This window comes from Astyanax mexicanus, chromosome 18 (genome assembly GCF_023375975.1).
Source record: "Astyanax mexicanus isolate ESR-SI-001 chromosome 18, AstMex3_surface, whole genome shotgun sequence".
Lineage (NCBI taxonomy): Eukaryota > Metazoa > Chordata > Actinopteri > Characiformes > Acestrorhamphidae > Astyanax > Astyanax mexicanus.
The window spans coordinates 4,589,328-4,607,539 of record NC_064425.1 but is presented as its reverse complement, the minus strand read 5'-3'; the positions used below and the strand labels follow the sequence as shown (position 1 = coordinate 4,607,539).

At 37.0% G+C, this 18,212-nt stretch overlaps 2 protein-coding genes across 4 annotated transcripts in view; both read right to left on the bottom strand.

Annotated features, from left to right (window-relative positions):
• Window positions 1-18,212, bottom strand: part of cadm1b (cell adhesion molecule 1b) — a 364,886-nt gene that overhangs the window by 175,054 nt on the left and 171,620 nt on the right. The gene's annotated exons all lie outside the window — the stretch shown is intronic.
• On the bottom strand, window positions 10,525-12,396 carry LOC125782547 (uncharacterized). Its single transcript, XM_049466831.1, has 2 exons — window positions 12,174-12,396; window positions 10,525-11,133 (listed from the first exon to the last, which is right to left on the bottom strand). Exons 1-2 carry the CDS (start codon window positions 12,370-12,372, stop codon window positions 10,616-10,618), a joined length of 717 nt encoding a protein of 238 aa, XP_049322788.1. The 5' UTR covers window positions 12,373-12,396; the 3' UTR covers window positions 10,525-10,615.

Below are 18,212 nucleotides of genomic sequence, written 5' to 3'. Positions count from 1 at the left end.
GGAAAGAAAGAAAGAAGGAGAGAAAGAAAGAAAGAAACAAAGAAACAAAGAAAAGAAAGAAAATACAAAGTTATCACTGCTTCAACAATGGTATGAAAAGAAATAAAGAGAAAGAAAGAAAGAAAGAAAGAAAGAAAGAAAGAAAGAAAGAAAGAAAGAAAATACAAAGCTCTCACTGCTTCAATAATGGTATGAAAAGTGAAAAAGAAAGAGAGAAAGAAAGAGAGAAAGAAAGAGAGAAAGAAAGAAAGAAAGAAAGAAATAAAGAAAGAAAATACAAAGCTCTCACTGCTTCAATAATGGTATGAAAAGTGAAAAAGAAAGAGAGAAAGAAAGAGAGAAAGAAAGAGAGAAAGAAAGAAAGAAAGAAATAAAGAAAGAAAATACAAAGCTCTCACTGCTTCAATAATGGTATGAAAAGAAATAAAGAGAAAGAAAGGAAGAAAGAAAGAAGGAGAGAAAGAAGGAAAGAAAGAAAGAAAGAAAGAAAGGAAGAAAGAAAGAAGGAGAGAAAGAAAGAAGGAAAGAAAGAAAGAAAATACAAAGCTCTCACTGCTTCAATAATGGTATGAAAAGAAATAAAGAGAAAGAAAGAAAGAAAGAAGGAGAGAAAGAAGGAAAGAAAGAAATAAAGAGAAAGAAAGAAAGAAAGAAAGAAAGAAAGAAAGAAAGAAGGAGAGAAAGAAAGAAAATACAAAGCTCTCACTGCTTCAATAATGGTATGAAAAGTGAAAAGGGAAAAGAAAAAGAAAGAAAGAAAGAAAGAAAGAAAGGCGCTCACAGAGCACTAAATAAACAGAGTAACAGTTCATCCAAACCAAAATGATGTGTATGCGGTAGCCAAACATGTCATTACACAGCATTACCTTGTAATTGAAATCATGTAAACTCCTGTAGCATTGCGCTAATCTCCACTTTCCCCCTGATAACAGGGATTGGTCTAGCTGTTATGTTAGCATCACGCTAATGGTGGTGAATTTAGCTCTCTCTAGGTTAACAGCAGACTGCAGATTGGTGCGTTATTAACCCCTTAAAGACGGAATATTACTGTAGCCTGTTAGCTTAGCAAAACGCTCAGTTTACTGTAATGAAGACTGGATATGGTCCAGTGCACCAACAAAGAGCCTCTAAAACATCAGAGAAAAAGGCTTTTACTCCAATATCTGCCAGTAACAGATATGTTTAGTATTTTCTGTGGCGTTTGCTGTTTGACACGGTCCTGTCCTTCAGAGATATCTGTCTGAAATGGACCACAGTGGTTTTCAGTTTGAGAGCTGTCAGAATGGGCAGTGAGGTATTTGCTTGATGTGACAAAAACAAAAAAACAAAAAAAAAAAAAACAGAAAAAGTAGAAAAGTCATGTTGTCATTCTGCAGTCGATAGAAAGCCCACATTAATACCTTTGGCTCTACGTATCAATTGCTGATAGGAACTGGTACGTGTTTTACTGTGTATTAGGGGTGGGCGATATGGCCCTTAAATAATATCACGATATTTCACAATAATGATACTCTTAGTATTATATGACATATATGACAAAACACTAAATTAAAAAAATAAAATAAAAATCAAGAACACACTACTGCATGATACTAAGAGCGCACATTAAATATCTCCATATATATGATTTTTGTTTTTAGCTAAAAACAGCCAAAAAGTAGAACCCTGATGTGATAATTAGGGGTGGGTGATATGGCACCATATTTCAGGGTATATATCGTTAATGATATTAAAAAATGTTGCATACTATACAGTATACTATATTATTGCATACAATACAGTAATGGCACATCCCTACTGTGGACATATGATTTTTTTCTGAGTCTAACTGGAATTTATGACTAACAAGGACAAAATATGAATATTACCACATCAGAGAAGTTATTTAACACTCCCTTACACTGGAATGAAGTTGCACCCTAAGCAAGAAAACTACTAACTTCAACTTTATTAAATAACACAAGTTACTTGTCTGTTACCTGTTAATGCTATATCTACTACTGCCAATATATTAACCTTACTGACTGACAGACTAAAAAAAAAGAACCATTTCCTCTTTCTAAAGGCTTGAGGACTACATCTTACCACTAATCTTTGGTTAACTGAATGTGAGTCTTCTTGCTTGAAACATTATTATAAATAGAAGTTATTCAGTTTCTGAATCAGTTTCTCTGATTTTGCTATTTATAGCTATATATTTGAGTAAAATGAACACTGTTGTTTTATTCTATAAAATACAAACAACATTTCTCCCAAATTCCAAATAAAAATAATTTATTTTGTCATTTAGAGCATTTATTTGCAGAAAATGAGAAATGGCTGAAATAACAAAAAAGATGCAGAGCTTACAGACCTCAAATATTGCAAAGAAAACAATAAAGTTCATATTCATAAAGTTTTAAAAGTTTACTATTCAATCAGAGTTAGGTGGGATAACCTTGTTTTTTTAATCACAGTTTTTTTTTTTTTTTGATGCATCTTGGCATCATGTTCTCCTCCTCCACCAGTCTTACACACTGCTTTTGGATAACTTTATGCTGCTTTACTCCTGGTGCAAAAATTCAAGTAGTTCAGTTTGGTTTGATGGTTTGTGATCATCCATCTTCCTCTTGATTATATTCCAGAGTTTTTTATACTTTGTTAAAATCAAAGAAACTCGTCGTTTTTAAGTAGTCTCTAGCGACATTAGCACATCGACTACAAGCCTTGTCCAACTGTGGTTTCAGCATGCCAGCTATTAGCCTTTTGCAACATCCCTACCACAGCATTAGGAAGCTGGCTACCAGCCTTGTCCAACCTTTTTTTTAGCAAGCTGGTTACCAGACCATTCCAACATCACTACTACTGCAATATCAGTTCCTTGACTACAAGCCTTGTCTAACATCTCTACCATAGCATCACCCTTGTTTCCCAGCGCTACCGCAGCATTTGCACACCAACTACATTCTGCAGATTTTCATGATTAAGTTGTTAAAGTATACAATCTTTTATTTCAGACAACAAAATGCCTTTATATTTTACAATGATCACTATTACAGATTTAACATGTCTTGGTTGGAACTTCACATCCTGGTACCACTTTAAAATAAGACTACCCTTATGAAGGGTTTATAAATGAGTAATTATTATTGATTATGTTGTAAATGCTTTAAAAAAAACATTGATAAGCAGTTACAACAAATCAATTAAAAAGGCCACAGTGATCCATTGTTTGCTTAGTATTTTAATTTAATTTATAGTAAATAGTTAAACATACTTAAACATATATTAATATGACAGGTTTAATGCTGAATGATGGAAAAACACAAAGAAACACAAAGTAAGATCAGTATCTAGAAAGATCTGAGGTTTGACAGTAGAATTTAATTTTTAACTCACTGTTGTCATTTCTATTTATGTGTTGTTTAGGGGTGTGCAATATCATATCGTACACAATAATATCGCCAACATTTTTTAATATCGTGAACAATATTATACCCTGAAATATCGTCATATTACCTACCCCTAATTATCATACTGTTCTAATTTCTCATTATACATCTATAACTAGAGACTGTATCTGTCCAGTATCATTTATTTTACTTTAATCCTGGATATATGTAGATATTTGAAGTGTATTGTTGGGATTATTAGTATTATGACACTCTGGATCATTGAATTCTGTTATAAATCTTCTATAAAATTCTTGTATTTTTTAATGTCTATGTATGGAATAATAGAATTTAATTTTAATTTAGTTGTAGTAGTGTATTCTCATTTTTTTTTTGTCATGTGTCTCAATATGTTTTGTCATATCCCTAAGAGCATCAGTATCGCGAAAATACCATTAAATTCGTGATATTATTTTAGGGCCATATAATTATTATATATTATTAACTGCTTAATAGAGGATTTTGAAGTATTTGCAACCTAGTTAATAACTATTCGTACACTCCTTTATACACCATTCATAAACCTTTATAAAGGTAGTGTTATTTTAAAGTGGTACCCACAACCTCATGTTGGTTTGTAATTTACTTAATTTCCTAAGGAAGAAGGTCAAGAAGTTCACTCAGGGCATTATAAGCGCTTTAATAAGCACTGTGCCAGGGGCTGTAATGAATGTGCCCTGAAAACTATGAAATTAAAACACCTGTGGAGCTGTTCCTGCTTTCATTTCCACAGTTATTAGCTCTGACGTACATTTTTCTGTACCATATTAACACTGAGTCATCAGCCATGTGCTTGAGATACTGAACAGTTAAAGCATTTATATATATATATATATATATATATATATATATATATATATATAAATATATATAGTACAGTTACTGAAATATGTGGTTTACATTGTACATCGTAAAGGAGTGCTTTACTAAGCAGCCTCACATGAAATGGCACATAAAACCTACATACATACAACATATAATAATGTATGAAAAACATAATTTTGGCCCTCAATCTCCCCATTATTGAAGAACCACTCACAATTTCATGCAGCTATCATGCAAAATCTGTTCAACCTAAAGTTGCCTGTTTGTTGAAAAGGTTTACACAAGCCTATTCAGATTAGATTAATTTTACGTAGGTAAATGAGGTAATGTAATTATTACTAGACATCTTCAGTTATTTTAGTCATGTCCAAATGTAACACCTGAGTCTGCCTGATACGCACACTAAAGACTCCAACTCCCAACATGCACCAACACTAGACCTTCCGGACTTTGCTGATCATGTGACGCTACGGTGTTCTAACTCGGCGAGCTTCTGATTGCCCACACCTGGTCCTGTTTGTATAAATCACTCTGAGTTGTGTTAATGATGTGAAAATTGACACGAGTAAAGAGTTCATCAAATTCATGAGCCAAAGGATTATTTAGAGGTGCAATTCTTTAACACAATGGTCTAAATATTGTATTTTTTTCGCACTATTTTCGCACTTAAAATTCTTTACTTTTCCCACAAAAGCTCATCAGTGCAGCTTTTAATCCGGTGCGTCTTATGTATGAATTCTACCAGTTAGGTTATTAAGGAGCAGTAAAGACACTCTGCTGAAGTACAGAGTTATACAGGAGTTTCAGTTTAGTTCTCCAGAATCGGGGCTGGAGTAGCATTAGCTGCTAACTGCTATTTTGTCATTCAAAGGTGAGTAATATCGGCCTGTAGCCTGCTTCTAACCCACACTAGCACTGTTGGAGCAGCATTAGCATTACCCGCTAGCCGTGCTAGCACTAACTCTTTCGCCGTTCAGAGGCGAGTATATCAGACTGTAGTCTGCGTGTTTACCGTGTTAAAACATGCTACATGGGATGAACAGCTAACTAATATCACCCTGGCTTACCGGAACACCTAGGGTTCCTAAGTGTAGCGCTGCCGGGAAGCGTTATTCGCTGATATTAATGCTCCAGCCTTAGTGCTGGAGAAATTTGTAAATCTAAGCTTCCTGTAAATAAAAGGAAGGCCTTTACTCACGCAAATAAATAGTTATCAGGAGAGAAATCTGTGTAGATTAATATCCAGCACTCGTTTGACTTTAAAAGAAAGTCTTTTTTACTACAGTTTTGTTTACTTAGCTTAACTTTAATTAACTTAGTTAGCCTAAGCCCCTCACCACCAACACCCAGTGCAGAGACATGCTGAATTAGAAGTTCCTTATAGTGTCTCTTAAAATGCGCCTTATAATCCAGTGCACCTTATGTATGAAAATATAACAGAAAACTAGTTCTAAATCGCTGAGCTTCTGCTTGCCCACAACTGGTCCTCTTTGTATATATACCCCCTTGTTTCTGTTCCTCATTGCATAGTGTTGAATCTAGATCCAAGCTTTTCTACCTCCCGTTTCTTTTGTTCTTATTGCTCTTTTGTTTCTGACCTTTCCTGTATTAGACCACTCTTTTTGCCTAGCCCTTCTCTTTTTTTGGATCTCCCGTGTATGACCCCTTTTGCCTGCTCTCTCCCTGGTATGTTGTTTAATATTGCTGCTATTTTGTTACTGACCTTGTCTGTCTCTGACTATCCTTGTAAATTTGATCCCTTTATTAATAAACAGTGTGATATTTAGTGAATCAGTGAAGACCTCCAGAAAAATAAGCCTTAAAATCAGCCCAGGTTATTTTAATGATGCGAAAATTGACACGTGAGTAAATATTTCATTAACTACTGAAATTATTGTTCAAATCTGTGGTAAAGTTGGAGGAGAAGAATATTCAACACTCAAATACAGAAAATTAGGTGCAATTCTTTAACACACTTTTAGGCAAATCATTGTGGAGCATTGCCTTTACTCTACATACTTTTTATAAACACGTAGCTGCTACTTTTCAAAGTAAAATTATTACTATAAATGTGTTATATGTTTTATAATACATCATATACTGCTCTGGATAAAAAAATAAATAAATTAAGAGAGCAATTCAGTTTCTGAATCAGTTTCTCTGATTTTGCTATTTATAGGTAAATGTTTGAATAAAATGAACATTATTGTTTTATTCTATGAACTACAGATGACATTTCTTACAAATTCCCCCAAAAAAATACTGTCATTTAATGCAGAAAATGAGAAATGGCTGAAATAAAAAAAAAAAATACAGAGCTTTCAGACGTCCAATAATGCAAAGAAAACAACAAGTTCATATTCATAAAGTTTTAAGAGTACAGTATTCAATCAATATTTGGTGGAATAACCCTAGTTTTTTTTTCGTGCATCTTGGCATCATGTTCTTCTCCTCCACCAGTCTTACACACTGCTTTTGGATAACTTTATGCGGCTTTACTCCTGGTGCAAAAATTTAAGCAGTTCAGTTTGGTGGTTTGATGGCTTGTGATCATCCATCTTCCTCTTGATTATATTCCAGAGGTTTTCAATTTGGTAAAATCAAAGAAACTCATCATTATTACAACCCCTGGCAAAAAGTATGGAATCACCAGTCTTGGATGAGCACTCCTTCAGACATTTCATTCTGTACAACAAACTCTGATCAAAAACATGATACAACAATAAGGTCATTCCAAAGTGCAACTTGTTGGCTTTCAGGAACACTCAAAGAAATGAAGAAAAAACATTGTGGAAGTCAGTGAATGTTACTTTTATTGACCAACCACAGGGAAAAAATATGGAATCACTCAATTCTGAGGAAAAAAGTATGGAATCATGAAAAACAGATAAACAAAAGATGATTCAAAATACATCACTAGTATTTAGTTGCACCACCTTTGGCTTTTATAACGGCTTTCAGTCTCTGAGACATGGACTTGATGAGTGACAAACAGTATTCTGCATCAATTTGGTGCCAACTCTCTTTGATAGCAGTTGCCAGATCAGCTTTGCAGGTCGGAGCCTTCTTGTGGACCATTTTTTTCAATTTCCACCACAGGTTTTCAATTGGGTTGAGATCTGGACTATTTGCAGGCCATGACATCGACTGAATGTGTCTTTCTCCAAGGAATGCCTTCACTGTTTTTGCCCTATGGCACGATGCATTGTCATCTTGGAAAATTATTTCATTATCTCCAAACATCTGTTCAATTGAAGGGATGAGAAAACTGTCCAAAATGTCAATGTAAACTTGTGCATTGATAGAAGAATTAACCACAGTCATCTCCCCAGTGCCTTTGCCTGACATGCAGCCCCATATCATCAAGGACTGTGGAAATTTGGTTGTTTTCTTCAGGCAGGCCTCTTCATAAATCTCACTGGAACGGCACCAAACAAAAGTTCCAGCATCATCACCTTGTCCAATACAGATTCTTGACTCATCACTGAAGATAACTTTCATCCAGTCATCCACAGTCCATGATTGCCTCTCCTTAGCCCACTGCAGTCTTGTTCTTTTATGTTTAGGTGTCAATGATGGTTTTCTTTTAGCTTTCCTGTATTGAAATCCCATTTCCTTTAGGCGATTTCTTACGGTTCGGTCACATACATTGGCTCCAGCTTCTTCCCATTTATGCTTCATCTGTTTAGTTGTACTTTTTCGGTTTTCAAGACAAATGGCCTTAAGTTGCTTGTCTTGACGCTTTGATGTCTTTCTCGGTCTACCAGTACGCTTGGCTTTAACAACCATTCCATGCTGTTTGTATTTGGTCCATATCTTGGATACAGCTGACTGTGAACAGCCCACATCTTTAGCAACCATGCGTGAAGAGTTACCTTCTTCAAGAAGTTTCACAATCCTCTCTTTTGTTTCAAGAGACATTTTTTCTTGTTGGAGCCATGGTTCTTGCCACTCTAATTCGTCCAGCAGCCCTCCAAGGTGTCATGACTGCAGGTGCTTTTAACTGCAGACTAACGAGCAGATCTAATCTGAGGCAGGTGTCCATTTAGGGAAAGGAAATTGACTGGGTGTGTCCTTATTTTCTACCTTCAATTTGAGTGATTCCATACTTTTTTCCTCAGCATTGAGTGATTCCATATTTTTTTCCCTGTGGTTGGTCAATAAAAGTAACATTCACTGACTTCCACAATGTTTTTTCTTCATTTCTTTGAGTGTTCCTGAAAGCCAACAAGTTGCCCTTTGGAATGACCTTATTATTGTATCATGTTTTTGATCAGAGTTTGTTTTACAGAATGAAATGTCTGAAGGAGTGCTCATCCAAGACTGGTGATTCCATACTTTTTGCCAGGGGTTGTAAGTGCTCTCTTATGTTTTCCCCCCAGAGCTGTATACTCAGATTTTTTGTCTTGTCTTAGATTCTGTATTAAAAACAGGACTTTACATTGTCAATTCATTGCACTAACAATATTAGCTATATATAGCAACTCTAAAGAAACTCTTCTTACTTGCCTCTTCGTGAGGTTCTGGGACTACATGTATTATGTCTGAAGAGCTTGTTTTCCAGAGGGTGCAACAGCTGCGATTTTGTAAAGCATCTTTCATTCCTGCCGTACAGAAATCCACCCATAACCTATACACAACACGTAGCGGCGAGGAGAAATCAGGTGTGTTTACTCGGCCTCCTTCACAATGTAGAATCAGTTCTGATGTGCTTAATTTGTAGAACAGCGCTGTACAATGACTCGGCATAAAAGAAGCGTAATTTAGATACAAGGTGAGAAAGTCCGTTTTTTTTTTTTTTTTTTTTTTGCTGTCAATCATATGTTCTCTTTTTATTTTATTTTCTTTCTTGGTGTGGGATCATTAGCCGCGTGCTGTCTCAGGGAACACTGTCCACTTCAGAAAAAAATACAAAATACAAAAAATAAAAAAAGGGAAAAGGAAAAAGAGCCGTCTATTTAGGACATCTGTTCTTTCATTTCCAAATTACCACCAGATTGTTTGGACAGATGACACAAGTGGCAAGAGCTAGTTCAGCTTAGGAAAATGACAAATTAGCTCCAGCACTGTTGCCTCAGAGCACAACTTTGCTTTGGAACAAAAGGGAAAAGGGGAGGAAATTAGCCTGCTAATTACTGAAAATTACAGCTGTTACGTTAATGTTGTATTATGGACTTTTTTTTATAGCAAATCGCAAACCCTCTTAAAACTGACATTTCAAAACGCTCGACGGTACAGAACTTGACTAATTTCATCACTGCGGGCAGAGAAAGAAAAAAAAAAAACATACAGCTTTAAAGTTTCCGTCATTAAATCTACCGCCGCTTTGAATTTACTGCTGAAATTATGCAAGCTGGGTTAAAAACTCCAGAGAGTAATGCTGTGGACAATAGGCCATAAATAATTCTCCAAACAGCCTGAGCACTATTTACAGTGCATGAAACATTATTTTGCAAGTGAGATTTTTCGAACCCATTTCTCCCTCATCAGCCGGCATCACGAGAAGTGCTTTCCGATGATCAATTATTAAAATCAGCCTCAAACGGCTCCCCCTTTGTCAACAATTTGAGAAAATCTGATTTATTCTTTGGTTTAAGACTTTTGAGAGGTAATTTTTCATTTAAATGGCCTTTAGCATTTCTTATTAAAATACATTATTGCTCTTGTAGATTTATTTATTCAATGTGATAGATCATTAGTCAGATTAATGTAATGTGCTCTCATCCTATTAGAACTGGTGAGCCTGCAGAGCTCTGGCTTTTTCCACTATATATTTTTTTTCTCCGCAGTTGAACGGGAAACGGAAAAGAGGCGAGAGGCGAGGGCCGTATGCGCCGAAGCCCAATGCTAAAATTCATTAGGATTTCTTCAGGTACACTGAGGCACGGCTGGAGCCGTATTCTTCTCATTCTTCTTCTTTTTCTGCAGGGTGAAAATCTGTATGCACCATTTGCTAAAGCCAAACGTGGCTTGTCACATTTTCAGAAATGTATATTATGCTATAGGCCTTAATGAGGCAGGCCAGACTCCGCTCACCACGGTTACGATCACAGCTTCTTTGGCTTAATGCTAAAATCATGCATGGGTGACATCCAGGGCAACCCATAATAAGTTTGAGCATATGCTGTTCTGAGCAAAACCGTGCCTATACTTTCTGTTTTATTTTATTTTAACCTCCTAAGACCTGAACTCTTGCATGGCATGCATTTTTTATTTCTCTTTGCTATGTGGGCTAATTGGCACCTGATTAGTGTAAAAACAAAGAATTATCTTTTTACATGATGTAGTTTCTTAGAAAAATGATGTCCACATATGAGGACTTTAGTTTTATATTTCGATAAAACACAATGAAATCACAATTAGTAATGATGTGCAAAACATTTATTTTGAGCCTGAACACAGCAGCATTTTTTGCCTGAGTGCAAAACAAAAGTAGAAACAACGATTGTGCCCCTCTGAGCAATATGGATCATTTTAAGTGCTGCTTCAACATGAAGAAATAACAAAGAAAAAAACAAACATTTTCTATGGCTTGGTCCTGGTGTTGTCTCTTCAGGGACATTGTCTGAGACATCAGCAGCATCTTGCTGTGTCCGAGAGTGACGTCTAGAAGGCCGTGATCTGGCAATGTCACGATCAGAGCGATATCCTTCATATTCATCACAGTGACGTTTACGTCCCCTGGTAGGCTGAGAGGGTTGTGGAATGGGGTCCTCACACCCACTACTGTCCTCCTCACTGCTGCTTGGCACCTGTTGTGGGGGTTGATAGTCAGTATCCCCCACGAGATCGTCGATGTCGGACAAATCTTCCACCTCTGAGTTGTCATCACCCATTAACTCCAGTAACTCCAGTGCTTGTGACAGAGAATACCGCTCTGGAAAATAAAATCATGAGAAAAATGTAAAAAAAAATGTAGATTTATTTATAAAACATGCTAGATCTGCTTCGACTGAAGTAAAAAATGTTCTACCTAAAACATTACAAAATACAATTTAATTCTTACATTATGTTGTTAGCATATATGACGCCCTTTCAACTAAACTAACAAAACTAAGAAAGATGTAGATTTATTTATAAAACATGCTAGATCTGCTTGTAAAAAACTAACAAAACTAAGAGAGATGTAGATTTACTTATAAAACATGCTAGATCTGCTTGTAAAAAAACTAACAAAACTAAGAGAGATGTAGATTTATTTATAAAACATGCTAGATCTGCTTGTACTGTAGTAAACAATTTTTTTCTACCTAAAACATTACAAAATACAATTTAATTCTTACATTATGTTGTTAGCATATATGACGCCCTTTCAACTAAACTAACAAAACTAAGAGAGATGTAGATTTACTTATAAAACATGCTAGATCTGCTTGTAAAAAACTAACAAAACTAAGAGAGATGTAGATTTATTTATAAAACATGCCAGATCTGCTTGTACTGTAGTAAACAATTTTTTTCTACCTAAAACATTACAAAATACAATTTAATTCTTACATTATGTTGTTAGCATATATGACGCCCTTTCAACTAAACTAACAAAACTAAGAGAGATGTAGATTTACTTATAAAACATGCTAGATCTGCTTGTAAAAAACTAACAAAACTAAGAGAGATGTAGATTTATTTATAAAACATGCTAGATCTGCTTGTACTGTAGTAAACAATTTTTTTCTACCTAAAACATTACAAAATACAATTTAATTCTTACATTATGTTGTTAGCATATATGACGCCCTTTCAACTAAACTAACAAAACTAAGTCCGCAAGTCCACATATGTGGACATCATGTTTAGCGACATGGTAAATCGTTACAGTTGCTAACTTTTGTAAAATTTGACTTTCATAACAAACAGTGAATGCTTTTATACATATCTGATCAAGAATCAGCCACAAAATCTGATCAATTTCTTTACCTGGTCGATGTTTGTATCGGGAGTTCCCATCTGAACTTCTGGGTGTGTTGTCAGCCATCTTGAATCGAAACTCTAAGGTGTTAAACTCTTCTGCCACCACTAGGTGACAGTATAATTGCTTCATAAGAGGACACCAGACCCTTGTAGAGAAAGATTTATTGTTGTGGTCTAGACAACCCAAAATGTGAAGTCCACACATGTGGACGCCAGGTCCTAGGAGGTTTTAAAGCAGTAAGTATCCTTGGCAGTAGGTTATGGGTGGGAATGTGTTTTTGCCACAACTCAACTTTGCAATAGTTGTTTAAATATATGAGATGATTTCTTATTGGATTAAGTTTGTAAAAAACACAGGAACTGACAGAATATATCAAAAAAAACTGAAAATAAAGGCTATGTAGGGTGGGCGATATGGCCCTAAAATAATATCACGATATTTCATGATAACACAAATCATGATAACGCACAAATCGAGTAGCCACTCCCATCCCATCTTTTATACTGATATTTTGTTGTTAAGGGTGGGAATGTGTTTTTGCCACAACTCTGCAACATTTGTTTAAATATGATTTCTTTTTTTTCCGAAGCTTGTAAATACACAGGAACTGATAGAATATTTCAAAAAGCTAAAAGAAAAAAAAAAGGATGAAGGCATAAATTGAAAGCCACATCTGCTGCAATATGTAAATACTGTTGCAAAAGGCATCAATTACCTACATTAGCGGTGGGAGATATTGCCCAACAAAAAATATCAATATTTTTTTATGGTATTTTCACGATAGCGATGATATTTATTTTGAGTCCGTATTATCTTGTTTCCAGTGATGGGAATAACGGCATTGAAAAAAAATGGCGTTACAAATGCTGTTATTTTTTTCAGTAAGGAGTAATCTAACTAATTATTCTGACTGTAACTAGAACGCCATTACCATTTCCCACACCCCATTACTGCACGTTACTTTAGCAGCTGAATGAACTTTTTTTTTTTTTTTAACTTCGCGCAAACAGACAAAGGTTACGGAGGTGGGGGTTACGGGGCGAATAAAACAAAAGTAACGCAATAGTTATAGTTACCGTATTTTTCGGACTATAAGGCGCACTTAAAAACTTTTAATTTTCACAAAAATTGACAGTGCGTCTTATAATACGGTGCGCCTTTTGTATGGATTTTACTCGTCAGGTTGTAAGGAGCAGTAAACACACACTCCGTGCAGCGTTATAGAGAGTTTCAGTGCTATACAGAGTCCAGAGCCGTGCAGCTCCGAGGCTGGAGCAGCAATAGCATTAGCTAGATGCTAACCGCTAAGCTAGCTAGCTTATTCACTGTTCAGAGATCAGTATTATCTAAATTTTACCCGTCAGGTGTAAGGAGCAGTAAACACACACTCCGTGCAGAGCAGCAATAGCATTAGCTAGATGCTAACCGCTTAGCTAGCTAGCTTTTTCACTGTTCAGAGATCAGTATTTTCTAAATTTAGCACTTTTAATACTGCTGGAGCAGTATTATTAGAGTTAGATGCTAATCGCTAAGCGTTCACCGTTCAGAGGTGAGTTATCAGCCTGTAAGTCTGTGCTGCTTTGCCTGGCTAGCATTAGCTAGATGCTAAGCGCTAACTCTCTCAGAGGTGAGTTTTATCAGCCTGTAATCTGCTTGTTTACCGTGTTAAAACAAGCTACGGGGGACGAATCGCTAGCTAATATCTCACTGTCTTACCAGAACACGCAGGATTACTCAGTGTAACGCTGTCGTTTAAGTTTGGGTTAACTTTACTAGTTTAGGTGACTAGCTAGCGTGCTAGCGGATAGCTATGCTAACGCTGGTGCAGCAAGCCTTAGTGGACATCTGGAAATCTAAGCTTACTGTAAATAAACTGAAGCACGTTACTCACCCAAATAAACAGTTTTCAGAAGAGGAATCTGTGTAGATTAATATCCAGCACTCGTTTGACTTTGAAAGAGCTAGATTTGAATACTGAGACGCTCCACCGGCAAGAGACCACCCCCGGTGGGGGAAGGGAAACATGGCGCCACCCCTGTTCACTTTGATATAGGCACCCTTTCTAGTGTCACTTAACGCGCCTTATAATGCGATGCGCCCTATGTATGGAAAAATAGCAGAAAATAGGCGTTCTTTGATAGTGCGTCTTATAATATGGTGCGCCTTATAGTCCGAAAAATACGGTACTTTTACTGGTAACTAGTTACTTTTTTAGTGGAGTAGCTCAGTTAGAATCTCGGTTACTTTTTTGGAGAAGTAACCAGTAACTATAACTAATTATTTATTTTATTTATATTTTTTTATATATTTATATTTAAGTAACGTGCCCAACACAGTTTTTTTTTTACTGAAAGCAGAAGCATGCACCACTGCTACCAGTGTGCTAAAACCATCATCCCTGCTAGGCATTATATATATATATATATATATATATATATATATATATATATATATATATATATATATATATATATATATATTTATTATTCTAAAAACTTAGGGTGTCCGGTCGCTTTTCGCAGGAGTTCTTCTTCTGGCCTCGTCACACGTCTTTACGCACTTACGTCACGCGTACACCCTCTAAAAGAGGATCCCATTTTACTGAACGCGAGCGGCTGGTGGAGCAATGGAGACTTCAGAAGGGGAAACTCAGAGCTCAGTCGCTCATTCACTCATAGTAAAACCAAAGAAACCAAAGAGTAAAATGTTTCTGACTGAGCTCTCTCTCTCTCTCTCTCTGACTTAACATTACCTGGAATCGGATTCATCTGCTCTGAAAGGAGACCGCATCACATTCGCCCAGTTTAAAATGATTCTTCCACATGCTCGGTGCAGTTTCCCATTCTCACCAGAGAGGGCCCTAAATCCCCCAAATCCCAAAACTTACAGACATCAGCTTTAATCTTTAAATGATCAGTGTTTTGTCAAATCACCAAAGTATTGTTATTGCGAAAATACCATTGAATATCGTGATATTACTTTAGGGCCATATTGCCCACCCCTAATCTGGAACCCTCCTAGCCCCTAAATGAGATTAACACAAGCATTTTGGCACAAGCTTTGCAATTTTCAAGATGTTCTGACTCTTTAGTCTCTTAGGTCTTCATGCTATTTCTCCCATACCCAACAGGTCAACAAGTACAAGACACAACTGCTCATACACCGTGACATGTGCTGCTGTTACAGGATAATCAATGCTTTTTGCTTCATCTGCCAGTGGCTCTGTTTTTTGTTTGGGCTCTATTGTAGCAGTGTATAGCCCTATTCAGTCTCCAGCACTGAAATAAAAAGTAATATTTCAGCCTTGACTGCGTTCTGAATGAGCCACATGAACCACAGTAAAAGGCAGCCTGTCAGAACAGAGAACAATTAGATATATCAGTCTCAGAAGCACAATAACAAAAAACAACCAGTTTTAATTCCACGGGATAAAGAGAGGTTGGAAATAGACATGCAAAAATCCTGCTTTCTGATCAAAAGAGCCACACAAACACTATAATCAGCTCTTCTCACACTCCAGTGCCGTGACAATGCAGGTAAAATCACATCCAGTTAGTCTTCCAGGTGTTTAAAACATGACAGTGAGGCGCTTCTCATGTTGCCTCGAAGACTGTACTCATATCTTAAGCATGGAAATAATGATATGGATTGAATTATATATAAAGCAATAAAATTAAGTAGTATCAACAAAAAATATACGTTTTATTAGCCTGTAGCCTGCTCCTAACCCCGGCTAGCACTGCTGGAGCATCATTAGCATTAACTGCTACACGTGCTAGCTCTCCCACTGTTCAGAGGTGAGTATTATCAGCCTGTTGCCTGCTTCTAACCCAGACTAGCACTTCTGGAGCAGTATTAGCATCTCTTTTGCTGTTCACATGCGAGTATATCGGACTGTGCATGTTTACCATGTTAAAACAAGCTGCGTGGGACGAACCACTAGCTAATATCACCCTGACTTACCGAAACACTAAGGGTTCCTCAGTGCACTGTCGGGCGGCATTAGCTGTTACCTGCTAGCAGTTAGCCGCTTATGCTCCAGACTTAGTGCTGAAGAAATTCGAGAATCTAAGCTTACTGTAAATAAATGGAAGCACTTTACTCACCCAAATAGATAGTTTTCAGGAGAGAAAAGCTTTTTTTATTACAGTTTTGTTTACTTAGCTTAGCTTTACATAACTAAACAATCTGAAAAATATGATATTAGCATGTGCATGGCTATGGTCATCTACTGAAAACCCAGGTATGGCCAAATTTCCTGCTGACAGAAACAGACGGAAGCGAAACCCGGATATGTGAAAGGGGTCTACTATTTGTTGAAAGTGATTTACGTCGTACAGAAGATTAGAGATTAGAAAATCAAAGTCAACTAATAAATCACAGTAGCAATAACATATTGCCAGATTCTGTAGCATTAAACAAAGCATGATCTATCTATCTTCTTTTCATAACTAAAAATAGATAAGAAAAATAAAGAAAAAAAAAACATTTTGACGGCAGCACCCTCCCCTCAATCTCCTGCTCTCCCCCTGCTCTTCAAAAACCTTCAGCTTCACTGTCTGCGCTCCAGCGGCAACCTCCAGAGAGCGTTAATCAGTCTTCATTTCCATTCAATTCAGGGCCGTCCGTGAGCAAAGACTGCAGAAAGCTGGATTCCGCACCACGCCGCCGCCTCAAAATGAGCCCCTTAATCCACTGATTATCCAACCTGAACTCTCCACCTCCGGAGAGACTCGGTTCCTCCGGATCGGCGGCGAGGCCGGGCCACGCAGGGCACCTCCTCCTCGTTAAAAAATCCAGCATTAGTTAACACTGCGACCCACCACTGTCATTACAACTAAGTGAGAATACGGTGAGACAAGTGTACGGCTCGTGCCTTTTCCTTTCAACAATTATCCAGCCCACTGATGCAGGAACAACGTGAGGAGAGCGTGGACGACCACCGCTGGGTCAATCTCAAGATCAGCCACATTATCTCTAGGAAAGGGGGGTCCAAACTACAGCAAGGTGTTTTAGAAATAAAATTAAAGTTGGCCCGCATTTTTTATAATGTGAGATTCAAAGTTTAAAGGATAGGTGTCAGAAAACGGGCCAAAGGGTCTAAAAGCGGTGAGAGTGTGCAGTTGTAGCGTGGGAAACAGACCAAAGAAGCTATATGCGGTGAGAGTGCGCAGTTGTAGTGCGGAAAACGGACCAGAGAGTCTAAAAGCGGCGAGAATGCGCAGTTGTAGGGCAGAAAACGGACCAGAGAGTCTAAAAGCGGCGAGAATGCGCAGTTGTAGGGCAGAAAACGGGCCAAAGAGTCTAAAAGCGGCGAGAGTACACAGTTGTAGCGCAGAAAACGGGCCAAAGAGTCTAAAAGCGGCGAGAGTACACAGTTGTAGCACAGAAAACGGGCCAAAGAGTCTAAAAGCGGCGAGAGTACACAGTTGTAGCGCAGAAAACGGGCCAAAGAGTCTAAAAGCGGCGAGAGTACACAGTTGTAGCGCAGAAAACGGGCCAAAGAGTCTAAAAGCGTTTAACTATCTAAAAGTTTTTTAACTGAGTTCAGAAGGAATTGTGTATGTTTAATTTGTCAGGAATCAGTTGCCAAATTAGTAGTATAATATTAAGAGACATTATGAAACGAAACACCAATTTGAAAATTCTTAGTTTACACAACACTGTCAAAGATAGATAAAGATATAACTCCAGTAAATGATGGTGTGTAAATGATATTAATCAGGAAAATGTATTATTATATGTAGTATATTTCATTATTTGTTTAATTACAGAGTCTGTGGCCCATGGCTGCACATATATTTCTCTTTCTGGCCCCCAACAAAACAAGTTTGGACACCCCTGCTCTAGGAGTATGTTGAAATTGCAGGTTTAAAAACTTTCTATGTATGACAACGTTCGAAACAGACATTGTCACACAATTCACCTTGTATAAATACGACTTAACCGCAATTCTTTCAGTAAAGAGTGAAAAATATTTAAAAATATTTTATTCCAAGTAATTTTGGAGCATTTCTATTGGTCTTCATCATTAACCCTCCTGT

What these genes read in the sequence shown, in the direction of transcription:
- LOC125782547 (XM_049466831.1), bottom strand. Translation starts at nt 12,372, where the DNA reads ATGTGTGGACTTCACATTTTGGGTTGTCTAGACCACAACAATAAATCT. An exon ending in CCGATACAAACATCGACCAG is followed by an intron (nt 11,134 to 12,173) that starts GTAAAGAAATTG and finishes TTTATTTTCCAG; the next exon opens with AGCGGTATTCTCTGTCACAA.